At 36.7% G+C, this 23,073-nt stretch overlaps 1 protein-coding gene across 1 annotated transcript in view; it reads left to right on the top strand.

Moving 5' to 3' along the window:
- Gpc4 (glypican 4) overlaps positions 1 to 23,073 on the top strand; it is a 111,895-nt gene that overhangs the window by 69,215 nt on the left and 19,607 nt on the right. Inside the window, exons 2-3 of the mRNA XM_077107064.1 lie at positions 4,754 to 4,912; positions 20,873 to 21,264. Of these exons, the coding sequence (XP_076963179.1) occupies positions 4,754 to 4,912; positions 20,873 to 21,264 (551 nt within the window). The remainder of the gene's footprint in view (positions 1 to 4,753; positions 4,913 to 20,872; positions 21,265 to 23,073) is intronic.

The following is a 23,073-nucleotide window of genomic DNA, read 5'->3' as shown; positions in this document are numbered from 1 at the left end:
TGGTATGTGTATGTGTGTGGCTTTTTTTTTTTTTTTTTGTTACTAGTGATTGAACCTAGGGGACTTAACCACGAAACCACATCCCCACCCTTTTAATAGTTTATTTAGAGACAGGGTCCTGCTGAATTGCTTAGGGCCTTCCTGAGTTGCTAAGGCTGGCTTTGAACTTATGATCCTCCTGCCTCAGCCTTCTGAGTCACTGGGATTACAGATATGTGCCACCATGCCCAGCTCAGCTATAATTCTCTCTTTTTTTTAATTAAAAAAAATTTAAATTGTAGATGGACACAATATTTATGTAAATTTTTAAGTGGTGCTGAGGATCAAACCCAGTGCCTCACATGTATGAGGCAAGTGCTGTACCACTGAGCCACAGCCCCAGCCCCTCAGCTATAATTCTTAATGAAAGGTGTATGTCAGGGTCACCTAGGTCCCTTCTAAAAAGTGCACATGGACTGAGAATACTCATTGGGAGGGCACTTACCTAGCATGCACAAGGCTGGGGTTTTATCCCCACCACCACCAAGTAACTAATTAAGTAACTAACTAACTAAATAAACAAATAAATAAATGTGCAAGCCGTGTCTGACTGTGCCATATTGATTCCCTTGTCCTGGTGTTCAGCTCTTGGCCTAAAGGAAGAGTGGTGTCATTTTTCTTAAATATATCCATAGGATCACTGGGTTTAGAAAGGAGATCTCCAGAAAGATAAAACATTTTTCATTCAGACACTGCCTTCAAAAGCAGTCTCAAACACATAGAATGTCTTTCAAAAAATATGTGCATTTTGGTTCTCAAAATAAACCCTTTTGGGTGCTTAAAGTAGAAATACTCAAGGTTTTTTATTTTTATTTTTATCTTTGCAGTGCTGGGGTTGAATCCAGGGCTTCATGCAGACTAGGCAAATGCTCTGCCGCTGAACTACACCCCCAGCCCTGAAATATTCAAGTTTTAAAATATCTCAGGTTACTCGAGTTCTCAGAGATTCTTACCAGAACACAGAGCTGTAATTCCGTTTTCAAATGAACTATAACTCTTCCCCTTTTCCTTCTTGTATATCTCATCAGCAGTAACTGGTTGTGGCACTGAATCCCAGTAGCCTAAGTATGTCTTGGGATTTAATTCATAAGTGTGTCTTGAACTGCATATGTCTCAGGGCTTTTGGCAAAAATGGCAAATTATATTTTCAGGTAGTAGAATAAGTGGTGCGCTTGAGGCTCTGTGGCCAAAAGTAGCATGTTGGAGTGAGAATTTTGTACTGAGAGGAAGATGACTTTGCAAGCTGAAGCAGCCAAGTACCTACCCTGTTGTCATTCTTTACCTGGGACAAGCCTTTCACCTTACACTAAGTCTTCCTGGGAAGATCTCTTAGATGAAAGTGGACTGTTTTCTTTTCTGTTAGGTATTGCCAAAACACAGATGCTCTCCAGTGTTAAAGTATAAGCAGGTCTCCATAAAGTCCTCCTGAAGGCCTTGGTGGATATGAGATGGGTGGAGTGCCCTGGGCCATGCTGGGGCCTTTTATGTGTGCCAGTGTAAACGGTGCTGTCTGCTTTCAGCAGGTTACCAGTAAAACTTTTATTGCTTTTGCCCATTTTTGAAGGGTGTATCCTCAGTGTAAAATTCCTGTGGGTAGGCTTAAACCTCTCAATGTCTAACACCTAAACTGAAGAAAATGATTCTTTCCTGATGTCGTTTAATATTTTCTGACTTCAGGTTGTGTACACGCCCTCATGCATGTGCATATTAGGAGGGGAGATCTTTTCCCTTGAACTTTAGAAGCCTATTCTCATAGTTTCAAATAAATGATCCTTTATTATACGTGTGAACTCTGTTAAGATTTGGTGAACATAGATGACTTTCTAAACTCATGAATTGTTTTGGTTTGGAAATTCAATACATTTCAGAATGTAAACTTTGCAAGGAATAGAAAACCAACCTGTACTAGAATGAATTTTAGCCTGTGACAATCATTTTTTAAAAATATTTTTGTAGTTGTCAGTGGACCTTTATTTTATTTATTTACATGTGGTGCTGAGAATCGAATCCAGTGCCTCACACATGCTAGGCAGGTGCTCTGCCAGTGAGCCACAACCCCAGCCAGTTGCCTATAACAATCTTAAGAAAGTATCTGCTCCCTTTTGTGAAGTAATTTACTTTAATTGCTAAGTTCTCATTCTGAGCATCCTGTTTAACTTTCTATGTGGGATATGAGTGTGATATTTATTATTTAATACAGCTACAGCACTATATGCTTGGAGTCATTGATATTGTTTTATGTGTTAAGACTAACTAATGGCGGAAATTCTTAACCCTGAAACCAAGAGACAACTGGGCATTTTCCTGTTAATTATGTGGCCTGGGCTAAAGTCCTACTGCAAAGTTGTTAAGCCAGAGAGGAGGGACTTTTATTTTGGTTGTAACAAAGGTGTGTCCATAAAACCGAGCTTTAGTAACCGGTCTTTTACCAAGGAGTTCTGAGATATTCTGTAACTTCATAGCTCTAAACAGTACCTTTTTCATATATATATATATATATATATATATATATATATATATATATATATATATATATATAATTTTTTGTGGGGGTGGAGAGTTAGTTGAATTAGCTGTTGACCAAAGTTTTCAGAAATGCCAAAAGAAACTTAGAAGTTTCTGGATAGGGAACTTATTCAAATATTAACCTTTAATATTGAATACTCATTGTTTCTAGAAGTAACATTTTTCCTACTTCAAAAAATTAAATTTATTCATTCTTTTTAGTTATACATGACAGCAGAGTCCATTTTGATATAATTATCCAAGCATGGAATATATTTTATTCTAGTTAGGACCCCATTATTATGGATGTACAGGATTCATTGTGTTTTCATATATGTACATGGGGAAACTGTTGGATTCATTCCACTGTCTTTCCTTTTCCTGTCCCCCTCTGTTCCTCATTCCCTATTATCTAATTTACTGCACTTCTATTCTCCTTCTGCCCTTATTGTGTTAGAAGTAAGAATGATGTGGAACACATATGTTTTTATAATTATTTGCATATGTGCTGTTGGTAATCTGCTTATAATACGTTGCCAAATTAATCTTTCCTGATATATCCTCACCCAGACGCAGAGCTCCTTTGGAATCTATGTTAGGTGAAGGCCCAATTCCTGTAAGTACACACAGCCAAGTGGCAATAATGGCCAGTTTATGTCCCATTTTGTTCCACATGGTCAGTGTTGTTTGAAAGATATGCTCTTCATTCCGTAACCCTTTATTTATTAAGCACACTTACCATTGACAGGTTTATATGTCTTCAATAAACCCATTATTGAGATTTTCTTTAGGTGGAGTCTTGCTGTATTTCCTAGGCTGGCCACAAAGTCCTGGGCACAAGTGACCCTTCTGCCTTTGTCTCCAAGTAGTTGGGATGACAGACATGCAGTACTGTACCTGGTTTAACATTTCTAAGATCTTGGTTCTTTTCAAATCACTTTTGTCTTACATGGAATATGGGTAGCAATAGCAGAAGGCATGGTCAAAGTGAATCTTTGTAAACATGTACAAAATTATACTATGCCAATTAGTGTTGTTTATTTTATTTTAATTTTGTGGTACTGGAGATTGAACCTGGGGAACTCTACCACTGTGCCACACCCCTAACCCTCTTTATTTATTTATTTTTGAATTTCGAGACAGGGTCTTTCCAAGTTCCTGAGGCTAACCTCAAACTTGTGATCTTCCTACCTTAGCCTCCAAGTATCCAGGACTACAGGCATGCACCACCATACCACGTCCAGCTGTTGGGGCTGATTTTTGATTAGTACTGCATCTTTTAGTTACTGCGAGGAGAGACTCATTGTCTCTTTAAAACACAATTTTTGTTTTGTGGCAGAGTAGGAACAGTGAGGGAACTCTGGGGCATATAGAAAGAACCTGTCCAAACCTTTAGCTACAAACTACAAGCATAATGCAGTTGATGTAAAGGAGGGAGGTGGTACTTCATGGCTTGGGCTGCTGTGAGCTGATGTGTCTTTGATGTTTTCCTTGACTTTTAGGGCTGCATCACTATAGAAAGATTTACATTTATTAGAATCTACTAGTCTATATTGGGATGAGTGGCTACACCATACAGAATTGTAAGATAGTCTTTAACATTTGTACAGTTGCTGGGCAGAAAATCTTAAAAATCAAGGGCCATTTACTATCACTTCTTTGTGATTTATCATAGACTCAGATTATCCTGCTCAAATTCCCATAGTTTCCTCTGTGCTGACAACTCCTTGAAATGTACAAATCCCTTTACTTCCCCATTTTAACTTGTGCTCATATATTTGCTCAGTCTTTGGCCATTATCACATATTGTCTCTTTTGGAACATAAACTCCAAAATCCAGAAAAACCGTGTCTCATTTTTGTATTTATACAGTATTTTTCATAAAATCTCAGCAAATACATAAAAGAGACTTTGATTGATAATGAATGCTGTTCCTTTTATTGGTCACACTGAGTGGTCTGTGGTTTATCCGTCTCCCTGATTGGAAGGCTCTTGTGTCTTTTGGAGTGAGTTTTATTATATTGTTTTCAAGAAGGAAATAAATGCTTTTAGGCATCATGAGGTTTTTTTCAATACACATGATGTCTAGGCCTCTGCAGAAACCTCACAGACTGAAAAGCAGCAGCGTGAATGCGCCTAAATCAAACCCTTCCCTCTTGGACTTGATGGATGATGATAGAGACTGACTGTCCTACTTTTGATCTTCCAGGTGATCATTTGAAGATCTGTCCCCAGGGTTATACCTGCTGCTCTCAAGAGATGGAGGAGAAGTACAGCCTGCAAAGTAAAGATGATTTCAAAAGTGTGGTCAGCGAACAGTGCAATCATTTGCAAGCCGTCTTTGCTTCCCGTTACAAGAAGTTTGATGGTATGTTATTCAAGTCACACTTAAGAGCTGACAGTTCAATTTGTATGATTGCTTTTTCAGAGCTCCTCTGTTCCCTTGGTGCTTAAGTTTTATCTCAAGATGTTCTTTTTGTTGGCTTCCAGGTGCAAGTAAGCCCTGCAGCTTTATTGCTAGAATCATTTTGGATGCACATGAATCTGTATAGTAGTCATTGTGGAAATACAGTCACAAGAAACCAAAAAATAGATTTCTTTAATTTAAATGCTTTATTTTCTTGGGTAAACACAGCATAGTGTTGACGCAAGTCACTTATTAAAAAAAGAACTTCCTAATAAAAAGCAGGCATCTGAAAACTGTCAAAGTGGGCATAGAGAGTCTACAGATGCTGGTCTTCAAATTAAATGGATCCTCAAAGACAGGTAGGATTCTAGAAGCTCTGCAGAACACAGGATTAAAGCTCAGCTCCTGAGTGTCCATGCAGTAGCAACCAAGAGGTGGTTACCATACTATGGTCTTCATTAAGCTAGGCTTCCTCCCCAGCTTCATTATTAGCAGGGGTCTGGCACACTCTTTCCATGGAAAGCCACAACAGAGCCCGTTCTAATCCCTTGTGCCAGACATGGCTTCTCACAGGCACACTTTCCTTTAATAGTGAAAAAATATCCAATATGAGCCAAATGAGAGGTACTTCAATCTGATCTGAAGCAACGTTATAGAAAACAGACTTTTAAAAATAGCATATGAGGTCCAAAACACCTCAGGATTCTTTTCTTTGGTGCTGCTCACTCAGTATGAAGATTGTTGTGAAGTAGATTTAATTTTAATAGGAATGATTTCCTTTGTGCCTGTTTTAAAGGCCATTCTAATTACATAGTACCTTTGAAGCATGCTTTTCTTGACATTATGTGTGGTGAAGAAGTACAAGGCAAATTTTCTGGATGTGAAATGTCTTTGAGTATTTCTGCAAAGGGCTCGTTACCATGGTGAGAAGTTAGACTAAATTAGATTTGATATAGCTGATAAGACAGTCCCCAGCTATAGAACAGGTTGTATTTCAAATGTTGGCTTTGAGATTCGTTATTTGAAACTTATAACTGATTTAATAAGTGTTAGTTAAATTTCCAGGCTAGACCACAACAGCACATTTAATCTATAATGTAGTTGAACTAAAATACTGTCTATTTTATATTTTAGTATGTACCAGTGACCCTACTCATTTTCTCAAGCATACTAAAGTGTGCTTTTTATTAGTTCTATTTCCTTTCCCTGTGTGGATGGTAGTAAATTTATATATCCTCCTTATCACTCCAGCCTCCCTACACATAGGCTGTGTGGAAATATCTTAATAACACCCATTTGAAAATGGGTGTTATTGGCAGAATACACTATTAGACCACTTCTGTCTCTCGATCATGAAACTATTGTTAAATTATGTTGGGAAAAATGGTATGTACTTGCATTTCTCATTCAAGCTAATAACCTAAACGTTCCCTTTTATTCTGGGGAGCAAACTTAGATAATTAGATGGTCATCTTTGAAAAACTTGAGATTTAAAAATTACCAATTGGAGTCTTCATAATGGAATTCAGAAGGAAACAAAAATCCTGCTCTTTAGAAATGGCTCTCCTCTTGGCAGCATGGTTCAGTAGAGATAAAGTTGTTTCCAAGTTCCAAGGACACCTTCTCCAAGTCACTCCATTTCTTGTTAGACATGTCTCTGGAGTGGAGCCCACAGTCCTAGCCTATGGGCCTGCTGGCTTAGCTATTCTTCCCCCGTCTCCATAGTTTTATAGCACTACTCCTATGATTCCAATGTGTAGGGGTTTTTTTTGGAAAGCCATACAGAGAAACTTTATCAGTAAGTGTTAGCATATGTTTTTAAAAAGGACAGAAAAACGGTTTCTCTTGCCCTTTCTTACCATGCTTCACAGTTAACAAATATGCTAAAATTGTGCCTTTATCAGTTTTAGAACTTATCAAGAGAAATGATTATGAAACTTCAGTTTGTTTTTTTCTGATTTCTAGTTAAAATATGGCATATCCAATAAATTTAATGAGCATTGTTTAAATTTTTTGACAGGGTCGTTGCAGAAATGTGTTTGGTTTGGAGATCAGAACAGAGCTAGAATACTTCACACATTTTCTGGAAGTTAGATTTTTTGAGATGATAAAATAATTTTAAATGGTAAAACCTGACTGGCACCCAGCAAACCAAAATCCTCTCATGGGTGCTACGTGGATTGACTGACTGATTTTTAAGACTGGCTATTGGGACTTGCCAACACTTCTCAAGGGTAAAGTTCTAGGGATGTTGAGTTCAGTGCTTTAGGTATGTCTTGACGGTCAGAAATCCAAGAGTGGGTGCTTTTCGTCAAAGAATTGTCTAAACTATTATAAAAGCCAAACCCTGGGTCTGTAATGTGAATGGGAGAGGAAGTTGGGCAGACTAACAAGATGGCAGATGGGGAACCAAGATAGGGCAAAAGTTGCACAAAGCTGTAGTGAGGAATCTGTAGTGAGGAAATAGCCAAAGGACACACAGAAACATATTAGATGAGACAACTTCAATGGAGAATCTGTAGTGATGTCTAACCTATGGTGTAATTCCAAGTGGTAACCTTGAGCTAAGACAACTCCCTATATCATCAAAATCTATCTAAGTCTATGAGATAATCCTCCTTTCTAAGGCAAGAAAAATTATTTTTTTTAAAAAAAAATACATGTTTCAATAAAAATAAGGCTTATAGGTAATTAACCTTCTGTTTCTAGAAATCATCCCATTGCCCTAGTTTTGCATCATTTTGACACCATGCCAGTGTTCTGGTGTCAACTCCTGGCATGTTTGATAGTCATTGGATTTGAGAAATATCTCTGAGTTTATTTTTTGGTTTTATACTTTAAATTTTCTATTATTTGCAAATTATCAGGCTACTATACAGTCTATAAATCAGGTTTTAAATTATAAACCATGTATGTGTGTATATATGTTTAGACCTGGGTGAAGTACAAGGAAACGCTTCCTTTAGTAGGCCTCCTACCCCCACAACCCAACAGAATTCTCAGGTTTCTTATGTTCTAAATATGAACCTCTGAGTTTAAGGACTTGCTTAAATGTTTTTCTATATTATAAACTTTTTTTGTACACTGTTTACCTTAGCATGTTCATAAGCTGTAGACATACAGCCAGAACATGATAGTGACAGAGCTAACTGCTCCCCCTGTTGGCCAGTTCTGGGAATTTGTTTTTGATAGTAGAATTTCTACTTAGCATAGCTGAGTCAGTTGTCTCATGAATATGTTAATCAAATACTTAGTTCAGGAGGGTTAGGAAGAATTGCTTTGTAAAAGGAATAGAAATAGTAGAAGTGAGGCATAATCCATGTTTTGAACCACAGCAAAAGGACTCACCCCAAAATATCTGGGATTTTGTCAGAGTAATTATTTTTTAAAAGCAGCATAATTAAATAAAAAACCTAAGTAAGTTATGGTGATTAAAGTTTCTATATTAAAAATGTCTGAAATTTATAATAAAATGATATAACAACTACGAAGAAGTATTATTACTAAATATCTCCCTGAATCAAACTGTTTCCTAGATATTTTGCATGATAAAAGAAGAAAATAGAGATGTTATCAGATACTAGTCTACTGGAGAAACTCTTTTAATTTGTCATTAGAGCAAATTTAGCACCTTTGGATGGGTGGCAGAACACAATGGATTGTCAGGCTGGTTCTGCAGTGAACCTTCTGCAACCTGGGGCAATTAACTGGGTCTCAGTTTTTCCATCCATAAAATGAGGGGGTTGAGCTAGATGCTCTCTAAAAACCCTTTCAATTCTAAAAATTCTCTCAATCTTTTAAACATGTAACTAGGCCAGCTGCTTTAGTGAAAGGTCTTACAAGATGTTAATTAGCCATCTGTATGGTACCCTCTCTTTTCGCTCTATCGTTTCTTAACCCTCAGCTACTCTCACCAGGTCTTTGAAACCCTCCCATGAGCCTGCAGCTTGTTAACTTGAATAATAGTAGAAATTTTCTGAATTAGCTTAAAACACACATAAAAGAAATAATTGTCTATCCCATCTATCTACATGGGCTCTGTAAACCAGAGTGGTTACCCTTCTCTTAAGCCCTCAAGCCCGCCCCCATTGCCTATCATTTCACAGAGGCAGGGAATGAAGCACTCTTCAGACTTTTAGCTGAATCGTATTTTAATCACTGATTGAATTTTTTTCTGTAGTTCATATTGGCCATTACTTCATTAAGCCAGTAGGAAACCCAGTGTGGGGGCTCAGTGAGTTGAAGGCATTTGAATTCATAGTCCTGTAAAAGTAAGGACCTCATGGAAATGAGGTGTCCGCTCACCTTAAAAGACAAAACATGTTCACCTAAATAAGCTTCATGGTCATCAGCCAAACTAAAATTTCTGGAATTTTCCAGACCCCTGAACTTAAATATGTATTTTTAAGATGTATTATTATCCTTTGCACAGCTATAATTACTGAAGACCATCTGGGAGGTTTTTAGGTTGAAAAATGTCTAAGATGTCCTCAAAATAAGTGTGTCATAGAAATGTATAGCATAACATGGATTGGTTGTTAATCTGTGCTTCAGATTTTGTTTATTAAGACTTTTTTGACTTGTTGCTTTTTTAAACCTCTGCTTTAGTGTAGTGAGCAGCATTTCACAGGCTGAGTAGTCACCAAAATACAGAGAAAGACATGAGGTTGCCTGGCCTCTCTGCAGATGCAGTGTTCCTTCCAGATCATGCTAATTCTCTTTAATTTAGTTGGAAAGTGCTGCTACTCTTTCCTTTACAATTCTATTTTCATTTCCTTCCATGTGAAAGAGACTAAAAAACAGTATTTTTGCTAATTCTTTTCTTTCTGTGAAACTTGATGAGAATGAGCCACTGCCAGCTTACTTTAATCAAATCAAGAGCTCAGACAACACGCACACATTTCTCTATTGACAAAGGTTTTCTGCCTTTTGAGTTGTTATCTGAAGTGTGACCAATTGTGCCTCTAACATTGGCTGTCTCTCAGATTGAAAGTCCTTGAGCAGCTTCTCTGGAGCCCAAAGTACTTTTACTCTTTGGGTCTCTGCAATTAGCTTGGACTTTTTCAGAAGTCGTGACATCAGCAAGAAACTGCCAATCTGTTTGCAGGAGATTAAATACATAGTAGAGTTTCCTCTGAACTGCTTTTATTGACTCTGTTGGTTTGTTGTGCTTTAGACTGGGCGTTTGGGATGTTGTTGTTCATCTCTTCCCACCCTTTTCTATGCATTTTGTCTGTCCTGAAAAACAAAAGGCTTATTTAATCCACCACTGACTTGAACTGTTTGACCTAGAAAATTTTCCCAAGCCAGTTGCACTTCATTTCCTTTTCGTTTAATATCCCCACCAATATCTCCATCCTCTTAGCAGAGCAGTTAGAACGCTTATAATAAATATGACTCAAACATACATTTTCAGGCAGCGAATTTGGCTATATGTCTGAATGATTTAGTAATTCTACATCTGGATATGTATCCCAAGGAAAGAAATATCTGTATAGAGATGAGTGTTAACAGCACGGCTATCCCAGCATTATTTATGATAGTGAAAAATTGAAAATAAGCATAAACACCCTGCAGGTATTATACTTTGACCTGCCCTTAAGATGTCATAGAATGTAGTCATTGCAAATAACATTTCTGAAAAATTTTTAATCAATGTTAGCAATGTTACATGAGAACAGGGTATAAATAATATAGCATGATGTCACCCATGTGACAAGATGTTTTTATAAGAAAAAAACAGGAAGGAAATCTGATAAGCTATTGCTGTCCTCTTTCAGTATGGGATTATGGGTAATTTATATCTTCATACTTTTCAGTTTTATTGCAAGGAGGGGTATTTTAAAAACTATTCTGTTTTTAAAAAATATTTGGCACCATAATTTATTTTAATTTTTTACTCATTAATTGTACAAATTAATGGGTGTCAAGTAACATTTACATACTTGTTTGTGTTGCACCCTAATTGTGTTTACCCTCCTTTTGCCTTCTTTTTCTCTCCCCTCTCACCCAGTCTCAATGTCCTTCTCCCTTCTTTCAGGTCATCTTTTTTTCTTTTCTTTTATTTTGTTTCCACATATGAGTGAAAACATGTAATACTTGTCTTTCTGTTTGGCTTGTTTCACTTAATATGATGTCCTTCAGCTCCATCCATTTTTTTTTCTACAAATGACAATGTATTGTTCTTCTTTATGGCTAAATAATACTCTAGTGTGCATATATTCTATATTCTCTTTATCCATTTATTTTGACAGATATCTAGGCTGATGCCACATCTTAGTTACTGTGAATAGTGCTGCAGTACACATAGAAGTGCAGGTATTTCTTTTGTATGCTGATTTTATTGCAGTTGGGTAGACCCAGGAATAGGATAGCTGGATCATATAGTAGTTTGCTTTTAAGTCTCTTGAGGAACCTCCATGCTTTTTTCCTTAGTGGCTATATTAATTTACATTCCCACCAGTAATTTATAAGACTTCCTTTTTTTCTACATGTTCATCAACATTTGTTGTTGTTGTTGTTATTTATAGTAGCCATTATGACTGGGCTAAGAAGAAGCCAAATTGTACCTTTCTCCAATTTTGTACCTTTTCCCTTATTGTGCATTTCTCCGATATTAAAGATATTGAGCATTTTTTCATATATTTATTGGCCATTTTTACTTCTGTTGAGAAGTGTCTGTTCAGATAATTTGCCCATTTTTTGACTGACTGACTTGTTGTTTTGTTAATTTTTTAGTTCTTTATATGCTCAGGATATTTCATCCTCTGCCAGATGAATAGCTAAAATTTTTCTCCCTTTCTGGATGAGCTCAGTGGCTCACATATGTAATTCAGGTGACTCAGGAGCCTGAGGCAGGAGGATTGCAAGTTCAAGGCCAGCAATTAAGTGAGACCCTGTCTCAAAAAGTGAAAAGGGCTCTGGCTGTATCTCAGTGGTTGAGCAATCCCCCATACTAGGGGGGAAAAGGACTTTCTCCCATTCCTAAGGCTGTCTCTGCATTCTGGTGATTGTTTCCTTTGCTAGGCAGAAGCTTTAATTTCATATCATCTCATTTATTTGTTAATTCCTGCTTTATTTTTCTGAGCTATTCGGGTCCTATTTAGGAAATTTTTGCCTGTACCAATATCTTGGGATGTTTTCCCTATATTTTTTTCTAGATGTTTCACTGTTTCAGGTCTTACATTAAGACTTTTTATAATTTATTATTTCTCCCTTTATTAGGTTTATTTCTACATTTTTGAGGCTATTGTGAATGGGATTGGTTCCCTGATTTTTTTTCTTAGCGAGATCATTATTGATTATATGCAAAAACTGTTTATTTGGGGGAACTTTCTACTTTGATGAATTGGCTTATCTGATCAAGAGTCCTGTGGTGCAGTCTTTGGGGTTTTCTAAGAATAGAATTTCATCAGCAGCAAAAAGGAATATTTTGACTTCCTCTTTTCCTATTTGTAGCCCTTTTTTTTTTCTCTTAAGTAATCTGGCTAAAATTTCTGTACAATATAGCATAAGAGTCATGAGCGTGGCCACCTTGATTTTTTTTCCTGGTTTTACAGAAAATCATTTTTCCCCATTCAGAATGATATTGTCTATAGGTTTGTCATATGTGGGCTTCATTATGTTGATGTATGATCCTTCTGCACTTAATTTATTCAGGGCTTCAAAATAAAGTGATGTTGAACTTCATCCATCAAAGGTGGTTTCTGCATCGATTAAGATGACTATGTGATTGTTTTCTCTTGACTCTGTTTATATGCTGTACTATATTTATTGATTTATGTATGTCAAATCATCCTTATATCCATGTAATAAAACTACCTTGGTCATGATACATGTTCTTTTTAATATACTGTTGAATTCAATTTGCAAATATTTTGTTGAAGATTTTTGCATCTATGTTCATCAGGGATATTGGTCTATAATTTTCTTTTATATTGTGCCATTGTCAGGTTTTAGTGGGTAATATTAACTTTGTAGAATGAGTTTACAAAGGTTCCTTCTTTATTTTGTGGAATAGTTTCAAAAGCATTGATATCACTTCTCCTTTAAGAGTAGTAAAGTTCAGCACTGAATCCCTTCAATTCTAGGCTTTTCTTTTTTGGGAGACTTCTTTTACTGCTTCAATTTTATTACCTGTTATTGACCTATTTTTTTTTTATTTACTCTTGACTCTATTTGGGTATGTCATGTTTCCAGAATTTTTTCCATTTCTTCTAGATTTTCCAATTTCATGGCATATAAATGTTCAAAATATTCCCTAATGATTCTGAATTCATTTAGTAGTTTATTTGTATTTTCTTATATTTTATCAAGCTTTATAAAAATCACTATTTTGGGTTTTTCTAGCATTTCTTCCTTTTAATATGTTTGTCATCCATTTATTAGAGACTTAAGAACTTTAGGGGATGTCGGAGTACCTGTTTTTTTTTTTTTTTTCATACTTCTTGTGTGTCTGTGTTGTAATTTGCATATGTTAGGATATATGTCTTTTCCACTTTTATGTGAATGCCTTCTTAGTAAAGTTTTTTTTTATGTGTCCTGGGGTATCAGTTTGTTGTGTTGTATTGACTTTATCATAAATTTCTTTGGCTGCGATTGGTGAGTTTTGACATACTGTGTTAGAGCTTGAGGGACTCTCTTTCTCTGTAGTTCTTGCGAGAATGGATTCCCTCTGGTAGTTTAGGCAGGAATGGTATAGATATTTGGGTACATGGGGTACACACTCTGTGATTACTGCTACAATGGGAATGGAAGCCCCTATCATATGTTGGGGGTTTCCTTGGGCTCTGTTGTTATTGGTTCTATTACTTGAAAGCCAGTCTGCTACTAGCTGGTTCAATTGTGGTGATGGGTATGACCAAAGGAATTGAAATCAACATATTTAAAAGACACTTACCTTCTAGTGTTTATTGCTGTATTGTTCACACTAGCCAGAATATGGAATCAAACTAAATGTCTGTCAACAGAGGAATGGTTAAAGAAAGTGTTAGTGTGTGTGTGTGTGTGTGTGTATGAGTGATTTACATATATACATCACAGCTATGGAAGTCCTTAAGTAAATTGCTTAGTTGGTGACGGAAGTGACCTTCATAAAATGGAATGATGCCCAGCAGAAGTACTGAGTACACAGTACTAAGCCTGTGTCCCTGACTATGTTAGCCAAAGATAGGAGCTGGGAGATACAAACATTGTACTTTCCTCTTAGAACTGAGGCACTCAAAATGCTTTCAAGGAATAAAATTAACCTTAGAAAAGAAGGGTGATCCTACTTTTGCAAGATCTCGTAGCATTCTTTGACATGTGAACAATCCCTAATGAGGGTCACAGCTGGCAATTGGCCTGTCAACCTAGGAGCAACCTATTAATTTTCTCTCCACTGATAAACATTAGTTGACTATGTGACCTTTTGGCACACCATACGCTATCAGGCACTCTTGAGGAGTGAGATTATGCCATGATAGAGGAAAGTGCTTGTTAAAAGCTTTCACACACTCCCAAAAATGCAAGTCAGAAGAGGAGATAATATATAAACCAAAGTTTCAGTTTCTTAGTAAAATGCTTTCTGATTCTTCTTTCCCCTTTACTTTTGTAGATGCCTGTATTAGCTGTTCTTCATTAGATATTTGATATTGGGTGAAAGAATAGCTGAGTATAACTCCCTTTTTTTAATGGTTTGAAAAGTATGATTTGTAGCATTTACAAAGAGGCTTCTTTTCTTAGGAATTTTGTTGATATGGTGACTTAATGTTTACATGCCACTCCAGGGCTATGAAAAACAGCATATATAGTAAAGGGGAAATTAATCCTTGTATGTAAAAGGCAACTTCCTAATAATGTAAATACAAGGTGGTAGTTAATAGCACCAAGCAAATGGATTGAATAGAAAAGGTTTCCAGTCACAGGTTGATTCTAGAATACATTCTAGCTCATTAATCAATGGCTAGCCAATTGTTTATTAAAAAAAAGTAACTAATGGCATTTAATAGCAGAACTGGAGGTCCTTTGACCTTTTTGAAGAATTTTGAATGTTTATTTGATGCAAGACAAGTGGCTGCCGATGGAAGTTCCAGAAGTACACGATGTTCTTCTTCTTTTTTAAAAGACAGGATATTTACATAGGAAAAATTTGTATGGAAAAGTTTTGTCTTTTCACTCTAGTTTTTCCCATGTTAAATCAGTACTGCTTCTACTAAGAATAATTACATTTTAAAGCTAGAAAATACTTAACAGTCCCCTAACTCAGTCTTTGAATCTAGCAGTCTTTTGACAAACAAGGTCATATGCAAATGTAATACATTGAAGGAGGGGTGAGAATTGATCTGATGGCTACTTCTTGATTTTTACATGTGTATGCTGTGTATGGTGTTCTTTCTTTTAATGTAATTTAAGCTGTCTTTCCAGAATTGAGGTTTCTCCATTCCTTATTTTTCACTCAGTAGTTGTTCCCACCCTCTTAGATGTCTGGGATACTTCACAGCCTTGGAAGGTAGAGCCATTAAACATTTCCTTTGGGATAAACAGCTCTCAGTTTCATAAGGCCTTGGGTCTTCTCAGCAGACCTCCAGCAGCTTTGAGCTTCATTTATTTCCCCTGATGGATTATGTTTGACTCTATTAGGAAAGATAAAAACCAGTCTTAAAATATTATTTTTAAAAATGATTGTTCCTATAAAGAAATTGAAAGGGTTGCAACACATTATTTCCTGTACTTCTAGCAGTGTTTACATATTGAACATCTATCTACTTCATGCCAGGCATTAGTTAATATCCCTATTTTGTGGATGGGGCAGTAGAGACTCAGAGAAGTTTGGCCTTTTACCCAACTGTGGTCACATAGCTCCAAGTAAGAATCTTGTGCTTTCCCCACTGTGTCATGCTGCTTCAGATTCACAGCATGTTATTGTGCTTATTTCCTTTCTAGTGTTAAGTGACCATTCATGAGCTCAAGGAATGGCAGCTGCTTGATCTTCAGAACATATATACTTATGCCTCCAAACTGAAAATTGAAGAGTGAATAAACCCTGATCACAGACACCATCTCTCAAATGCTCGTTAAACACCTCCTTCTTGACTTACTTTCACTTAAATCAGACTCTTTGAGCAGCATTTTTTTTTTCATGAATACACTCAACAGCTGCAAGGGAGATCTAACTTCCAATTAGCTTGGCTTCTGAAAGGTGTGTTACTCTGGTTTACACTATTCTTGGCTGGTTCTCTTATCCACCATATACATTATAATTGGTTTCAGGCATAATGATTATGAAGGAAGATTGCTAGGTGTCTTGGACTAGGCAGCTTTTATTTAGCAGTTAGAATGTAATGCAGGGTGGGAATGGAGATGAGCAACACTGTGGTTGAGGAAGTGGCTATTGATGGCTGTGCACCAGGACCTGAACATCTAATGCGTGGTCCATTCTTCACTGTAGAAGGAAATGTCATGGAAAGAAAAGAGGTGAGGGAGCAAGGATGTGAAAGTATTATGCAAGAACATATGGGAACTGCTAATTTAATTGAAAGGAAAGATACATTTTTTTTCTTTTCTCTAATAAGAAATTATTAAACTCTGACATTGTACCTAAACAGTATGGATTTTAAAATTTAAATTATGTGTGCCATCCATGTGAGGTATCCTTTCAGACAGAAAGTATAGGCCAAAAAGTCTCATTTAACAGTGCTAGTGAAAATAAGTCTAAGGAAAAATGAGTTTGAGTCTTTTGGATCCCATCATTTTTGTTCTGTTGACTCTCATAGGCAAAAGAGATGAATATTTAAGAACTTTCTACATGAAATAAAGGATTAAGAAAAAAAACTTTTTTGGGATGCTGGGAATTGAACCTAGTGCCTTGTACATGTAAGAAAAGCATTCTACCAGCTGAGCTGTATCCCTAGCCCAAGGATTAAGAATTTTATAGATGTTTTTAAAATCTCTGGTACACTCATAAACCATATGTGGAAAGTGGTGGTATAGTAAAGGTGAATTGGATGGGGGAAATTTGTCTTTCTAGAAACTTTCATTATAGTCTGATTGGGCAGAAGGAAGGTTGAGATGCATGGTTAAACTGTATGCTTTGATTTGAGCCCATAATATCCACTCAGTACACACTTGTCAAATTGCATAGCCATTTAGAGAGATTAAATTGTGAGGTTTTAGTTTGTTATATCAGTTTTATAGAATTTCTCAAGCATTTATTAACCAAATGTCCATTCAAATGGTTTTTATATTTGTAACTTATATGTCCACATTAAAGACTCTTTTTAAAATGGAAATAAAATTTCAGAATGATGAAATGAATTAGGATTTAGTATGCAGATAGCACCAAGCTGCTTTTTAAAGTACAAACTAACTTAAATACACACACTCTGAAGATTTTCCCAGATAGACTGTGAGTTGTGAGAACCAGTGTAAACTCCATGGTGGTGTTCATATTAGCTTCAAATCAGTCTCCTCTACATAGGATCATTTCTCTTATACTGTGAGTAGCTATATTTTATGTAGCTATATCAACTGCTAAACTCCTGACCTGTACAAGGAACTGTAAGAATGTTTTACTTTTTCTATAGAACGTTCAGTGTCTTCATGCTTCTTTGGCCTGCAGCATTTTGAAACCTAAAGGGGATGAACTTTGACATTTTTAGAAGTTTTAAATTAAAACTAAGCTACATGTGCCATTCTGTATGTTTCTCCCTCAGTTAAAAAAAAAGCCACGACTGTAGGTGCCATTTATTAAAAATGTAAGAAAGTATTAAGAAAGATTTATTAAATGAATTTGAAAGGAGAAGCCAAAAAATTCTTAACACCCAGTTTTTTCTGATGTGTACCAATTTTATGACAAATATAATGAAAATGTAATACAGGGAAAAACCTGTGTTTCCTGTTGGAACTCGCTCTTTTAGGTCATGCAGCATTAATAGTGTGGTGTTAACACAAGGCTTGCATATTGTTCTCAATGACCAGGCTTTATTTTTCCAATATGTGAGTGCTATATATGCAACACACTGGATGTGTCACAACACAACCCACATGCTCTGTTAATTTCCTGATTGGCAAACAACACTTAGCATGGAAGCTGGTGATTCAAGCACAGTATGAGACATAGATCAGATGACATTTAAGGTTCCTTCTCATCCACAGACTGCCCAAATTTGAATTGTAGAAAAGTGCTGCATGCATTTAATCATTCACATTAATACTTAGTTAAGAGGGTCCCATATAAGAAAATTTGTCCCCAAGACACCATAAAAATAACATCTAAGGCTGTAGCAATTTTTTTAGGTGCAATTTATTCGAAAGACTTTTCCCCTTGATTAAAACAGTACTGCTTGTCCCAAATGCTCTACAGTCAACACAGTAGTTGCTGAGCAGCTGGTGATTGCTAGTGAGAAATGAAATGGGAGAAGTTTTATCAGGTAGAACAGTTGTTCTCCAACCTCAGGCTACAGCAGAATCACACAAGGCTAGATCCAACCCCAGGGTTTCTGATGAAGTAAGACTGGGGTGGGACCAAGAACCTGTATTTTTAACAAGTATCTAGCTGATTCTGATGCAGTGCTGGTCCCTGGCTCATGCTTTGAAAACTCTGCAGGATTTTGGAGTGAATAAAAGGATAGTTGACTACGTACATTGTTCCTGCAATGGTTAGTTTTGGTTGTCAAGTGAATTGAGGAATGCCTAGAGAATTGATAAAGCACACATCGGGGTGTGTCTGTGAAAGTGTTTCCAGAGAAGATTGGTATTTGGGTCAGTGAGCTGAGTGGAGGAAGCCATGTTCTGAATGCCAGCAGCACCAACAAATAGTCTGGGCCCAGATGAAACAAAAAACATGGAAGAAGCAGGGAAACCAACTCTTGGTACTGCTTACACTTGACCCTTCTTGTGCTGCTGTGGCATCAGACTCTAGGTTCTTTAGCTTTTGAATTCAGACATGCACCAGCAACACTCCAGGGGACTTTCAGGCCTTTGTCCCAGGACTGGGGCAGTATCATTGACCCCTCTCTCATTCTGAGGCTTCTGGCCTTTTGGACTTAGCAGTTATCAGATTCTGAGGCTCGCCAGTCCATATGTGGCCATCATGGGGCTTCTTAGCCTCTGTGATTGCGTGAGCCAATCTAATTAATATATATTAATTATATATATATAAAATTTTTTCCCATTGGTTATTTTCCTTAGGAGAACCCTGACTCCTGTAGTTCCTCTAGCTCTTTTTCATTTTCTGCCCTCTCACTTGAAGGGAGAGAGCTTTGGTAAAAATGCCAATGGGGATGGGTTGACCTGCCTGTTTGTTTACTCTGCAGAGAGAATCCAAGCCTAGGAAATAAAAGACCAGCAATAGTAGAAAGAAAAACTAGATGAAAGGAGGAGAGAGCTCCCCCCAAAGCCAAACAAACAAGCATATTCAAAATTTGAAAATCTGGCACTAGAAAGAACTATGGACTTTATCCCTAAGTCTCAAGAAAACATGAAGTGATGAGTTAGGGGCTTGAGAGACATAGGTAGAGAATCTCTTGGCACAAAAGGGTTAGTCACACACTTCTATCTTTTTCCAAAAGTCTTTAGGTTACTCAGTTCAGGTTTTGTAAAAATCTATTTGGAGTTAGTTGTCAGTCTCTGGTTTGTCCACCCAGCGTGAGAAGAGAATGGTTTTGTAGCTCTATTGTATTTTGATAAGCTTGCCAATGTTCTTGCTTTGAAGTATGTGGCATATTTTCTTTCTCCTCCATGTTCACTTAGAGACACTTTCTTATTTGATGTGGTCCTTATATTTTGCTCTGGTATTTATTATATTTCCTGCTTATAAACTTGATATCATGAGGTGTTTATTTTTATACCAGGCAAGAGATTCTTTAAGAATGATTAATGTTACAGATACTCTGTTAGCTCCTCTTTTTCATTGAACTTCCTGAGAAAAGCTCCAAGAGGAGAAAACCAATTCATCATTTGTACTTGAGAGATTAAAATCTTTAACACTTAGTCCATGGCTGTGTGGTGGCCAAAATATAAATCTGAAATAACTAGGTATTCCCATTTGTATTTTTTGGTTATTTTTCCATGTCCTCTTACAAAAGCTATGCTTAAAGTCCATTATGTATTTATATTCTTTTTTTAGTAGATGGACATACACCTTTATTTTACTTATTTATTTTTTACGTGGTGCTGAGGATAAAGCCCATTGCCTCTCATGTGCTAGGCAAGTGCTCTACTGCTGAGCTACAACTCCAGCCTTGCATTTATATGCTTATTGTCTATGTCTCTTTCTCTTTTTCTTTCACATACAAAGGACACTGTATGAATCTTTTAGGAGCCCAAGATTAATTTATATTAATATCACAGAGGACCCAAGAACTTACTTTCAGAACCCTTCTGTGCTTGCTTCTAGGGCTATTTCATAATGTTTCTTAGCCTCAAGAATTTCTTACTACATAGATATGTAAGGAGGAGAAATGAAAAACCTCACACCCAAGTAAAACAACTTTTGAGAATGCCCATCCAGCTCTTAGGTTACAATTAGGGGTCAGATTCATGCAGTTGAAAGTTCCTCAAAACCTGATATTTTAGACATTTGTTTATTTTTGTTCAGTTTTTTATTCAGAAAGAGAATGTGTGTATATTATACTGACTCTTGAGTAGTTGTTGTTTTAAAATTTCATATTTTTAATTAAATTTCATATTTTCCATCTCTTAAAGGTAGACACATGTGTAAGTGACTTTGTGACATAGGTTTTTTTTTTTCACTGAAAAGTGATTGGAATTGATAAATTCCCCAGAAAGTATTCACTCTGTATACAAACATGTTTTCCAATTTAATTTCTTGACGCTTTTAAAAACAAAATTCAGTTTTCTAATTTATCTGCAAAGCATTTCATTATTTAATTACTAAAAAAAAACCTTCTTTCTTTCTTTCATTTTTTGTTTTGTTTTTAGAATTCTTCAAAGAACTACTTGAAAATGCAGAGAAATCCCTGAATGATATGTTTGTGAAGACATATGGCCGCTTATACATGCAAAATTCAGAAGTATTTAAAGAGCTCTTCAAGGAGTTGAAGCACTACTATGTGGTAGGAAATGTGAACCTGGAAGAAATGCTTAATGACTTCTGGGCTCGCCTCCTTGAACGGATGTTCCGCCTGGTGAACTCCCAGTACCACTTCACAGATGAGTATCTGGAATGTGTGAGCAAATATACTGAGCAGCTCAAGCCCTTTGGAGATGTCCCTCGGAAATTGAAGCTACAAGTTACTCGTGCATTTGTGGCAGCCCGTACTTTTGCTCAAGGCTTAGCAGTTGCAAGAGATGTAGTGGGCAAAGTCTCCGTGGTAAGTGCTGTTTGCATACTATGTGTGTGTTTTTGTTTTGTTTCATTTTAAAAGCAAGTTTGGGAAAGGTACAGAAATGAATCACTAGAATTCCATTGGCTCAAAAAGTCTTCTCTCTTTGTCTCTTGCCTCCTCTTCTCTCACACTTTGTCCTCATACTTGTGCTTTTTAGAGTTGCTAAACAAAACCATGATGAACATCTTCATATATCATCATTACTCTTTTCTGTGGTTTCCTTAGCAACCATTCTTAGAAGCAGGATATGTGTTTGCTCTAGAGTCTTAATTTCAAAAATGAGCTTAATAACCTCCATACTCTTCAGTTCTTATTATTCCACTCCCCATCTTGGAAAAGAAACTTATACACACAGGTTCCACATTTGGTTGTTTTGAGTGACTATGTTGGAGCCTACTAGTTATAGTCTAGAAAGTCATTTATAACCAACCCATGAGCCCATGCTCTCTTATTATAAGTTATACTCAGAGCCTTTTAGAAGACAGAGCTTTCCATGATAATTAATGTGGGCCCCATTGCTCTTGACCATGACATTATTTATAGGATTACCATTACAGGAAATAAAATTGTAGTGTGTAAGCAGGATTATGAAATGAACCTGATTCCTCAATTGTACATTAAGCAAATTAGACTAGATCAGTGTTTTTTTTTCAGATTATGGTCCTCGGGGCCAGCTTGGAAGGTGCTTCTAGGCTTCCACAAAGATGAAGGGGTCTGCTGTTTTTTAGTGGGTGAGACTGTGCATTTGTGCCTTTACCTCCCTAGTTTCACCAGAGAAGCTTTGCTTTTTTTGCTTATATGCAATAGGGTTTTGAGCAAGATTTCAAAGGGGAAAAGGTTCTATTGCTATTTCCCCATTCCTTCCTCATTGAAGGTTGTTGTTGTTGTTGTTATTGCTGCTGTTTTGTGTGTGGTGCTGGCAATGGATCCCAAGATCTTGCATATGCTAGGCAAGCACTCTACCACTGAGCTATATTCCCATCCCCCGAAAAATTTTTGCAAGGCCATTCCACCACTCCCCTTCCATGACCCCAGTACCAGGGAAGAAACAGATATACTGGAGCAAAGTTATGTTTGCAAGACTGATGTTAGTGTTACCTTTAGGCCCTCAAAGGAAAAGCCAAAGTGTAGGTCATTGCTAAAGAGCCTATATACACAGGATAGCAGCCTCCAATTAGGCCCCATTTGGTTGTTTTAAGGACTGGTCAACAGAAACACTGGACAGGACTACAAACACTGAAATAGTCACCTGACTCCCTATCAGAGAGTTCATCTATAGTTAATGTGACTATATAATGTATTGTCCAAACTTGGACATGTATTGTCTAAACCAGGAGGTGCTTATTGCTAATAACTGTATATAAGCAACAGGTGTCACTATTAATAATCTATGAGGACTGCCCAGGATGTACAGTCATCCCAGTTAAAGAGGAAGATTTTATTTAGCAGAATGAAGAAAATGATTCTAAAGGATAATGTGTTATGAAAAACAGTTGCTTATAAGGATTTTTCACATTATAATTGGATAATAATAAGGATTAGTTGATTGATTGCATTACATTATTGTTTTTTTCTATATCATCTCCAGCCCATCAGCTATCAGAAAATAATTCTTTGCACTGTTTTTGTTCATTCTTCTTCCTTATGATATTTTTATTGTACATTCCAAGTATCTGTGGGGGTATATGAGGCTGTAGTTGGGGTGAGGAGATGATTGTTATAATTAAAGGAATAATTTGATTCCTCAATTTCTGCCAACCCCAACAATCATTATTAATTTTGGAGACACTTATG

The sequence above is a fragment of the Callospermophilus lateralis genome, chromosome X (genome assembly GCF_048772815.1).
Source record: "Callospermophilus lateralis isolate mCalLat2 chromosome X, mCalLat2.hap1, whole genome shotgun sequence".
NCBI classification, from domain to species: Eukaryota; Metazoa; Chordata; class Mammalia; order Rodentia; family Sciuridae; genus Callospermophilus; species Callospermophilus lateralis.
The sequence above is the reverse complement of the archived record's forward strand: the minus strand, read 5'-3'. Positions and strand labels throughout refer to the sequence as shown.